The 1,526-nt window shown below is 11.7% G+C and overlaps 1 protein-coding gene across 1 annotated transcript; it reads right to left on the bottom strand.

Annotated features, from left to right (window-relative positions):
* Positions 1-165: 165 nt before the first annotated feature.
* Positions 166-756, bottom strand: LOC111625713 (acidic phosphoprotein-like; the record flags this gene model as incomplete). Its single annotated transcript, XM_023368932.1, has 2 exons — positions 166-213; positions 682-756. Coding segments are annotated over 2 exons (123 nt in total), but the record flags the coding sequence as incomplete, so codon positions are not given.
* Between the last annotated feature and the right edge of the window lie 770 nt (positions 757-1,526).

Raw genomic sequence — 1,526 nt, 5'->3', positions numbered from 1 at the left:
TTTTTTTTTTTTTTTTTTTTTTTTTTTTTTTTTTTTTTTTTTTTTTTTTTTTTTTTTTTTTTTTTTTTTTTTTTTTTTTTTTTTTTTTTTTTTTTTTTTTTTTTTTTTTTTTTTTTTTTTTTTTTTTTTTTTTTTTTTTTTTTTTTTTTTTTTTTTTTTTTTTTTTTTTTTTTTTTTTTTTTTTTTTTTTTTTTTTTTTTTTTTTTTTTTTTTTTTTTTTTTTTTTTTTTTTTTTTTTTTTTTTTTTTTTTTTTTTTTTTTTTTTTTTTTTTTTTTTTTTTTTTTTTTTTTTTTTTTTTTTTTTTTTTTTTTTTTTTTTTTTTTTTTTTTTTTTTTTTTTTTTTTTTTTTTTTTTTTTTTTTTTTTTTTTTTTTTTTTTTTTTTTTTTTTTTTTTTTTTTTTTTTTTTTTTTTTTTTTTTTTTTTTTTTTTTTTTTTTTTTTTTTTTTTTTTTTTTTTTTTTTTTTTTTTTTTTTTTTTTTTTTTTTTTTTTTTTTTTTTTTTTTTTTTTTTTTTTTTTTTTTTTTTTTTTTTTTTTTTTTTTTTTTTTTTTTTTTTTTTTTTTTTTTTTTTTTTTTTTTTTTTTTTTTTTTTTTTTTTTTTTTTTTTTTTTTTTTTTTTTTTTTTTTTTTTTTTTTTTTTTTTTTTTTTTTTTTTTTTTTTTTTTTTTTTTTTTTTTTTTTTTTTTTTTTTTTTTTTTTTTTTTTTTTTTTTTTTTTTTTTTTTTTTTTTTTTTTTTTTTTTTTTTTTTTTTTTTTTTTTTTTTTTTTTTTTTTTTTTTTTTTTTTTTTTTTTTTTTTTTTTTTTTTTTTTTTTTTTTTTTTTTTTTTTTTTTTTTTTTTTTTTTTTTTTTTTTTTTTTTTTTTTTATTTCCTACTAGGCTTATAGCGTCGGATAGCCAGTCTGACTCTTTTCCAATATATCTCGGACAGGGAACAATTGTTCTTCCAATCTCTTTGGCCATCAAAAAAACCCCACTGGCTTTCCGACCATCTGTAACCAGCGATTGTTTGGATGTAGTCAAAGGGACTATTCGTCCTCAGGTAAGTTCAATGGACATTGACCTCTATGCCAGCCTAAGGTGATTGATAGAATTTTAATATTTATTTATGTTTATATCATATTTAACAAATATCGTTAATTAAAATTTTTAATGAGTAATTCATCTGTTTAATTTACACATCCGGGATGAAGTTATAAAGTAATACGTATTTTTGGATATCAAAATTAAATTAAAGTGTTTAAAAATTTAAATTATTTAAAAATAAAATTTTTATAATTAAAATTACAACTTTTCTGCAACTGTAATTATTGTTATTTTTGTTAACAGATTGATGAACATATTTATAGAATTTTATCATCATTGAATTTATACTTTATTTATAAAAATATTCATTATACGAAGAGTATTCGAAACTTAAAACCGAATGGAAAATATTACCTAGTTTTAATATAAATAATTTAAATATTAAATTTAAGTTTTAGATGCGAAATGAGTGATTTTTGGGTACCGGGTATCATATAAAA

Source organism: Centruroides sculpturatus, unplaced genomic scaffold, assembly GCF_000671375.1.
Source record: "Centruroides sculpturatus isolate CEXI.00-Female unplaced genomic scaffold, Cexi_2.0 scaffold78, whole genome shotgun sequence".
NCBI lineage: Eukaryota > Metazoa > Arthropoda > Arachnida > Scorpiones > Buthidae > Centruroides > Centruroides sculpturatus.
Note: the sequence above shows the minus strand (reverse complement) of the source record. Positions and strands in the feature narration are given on the sequence as shown.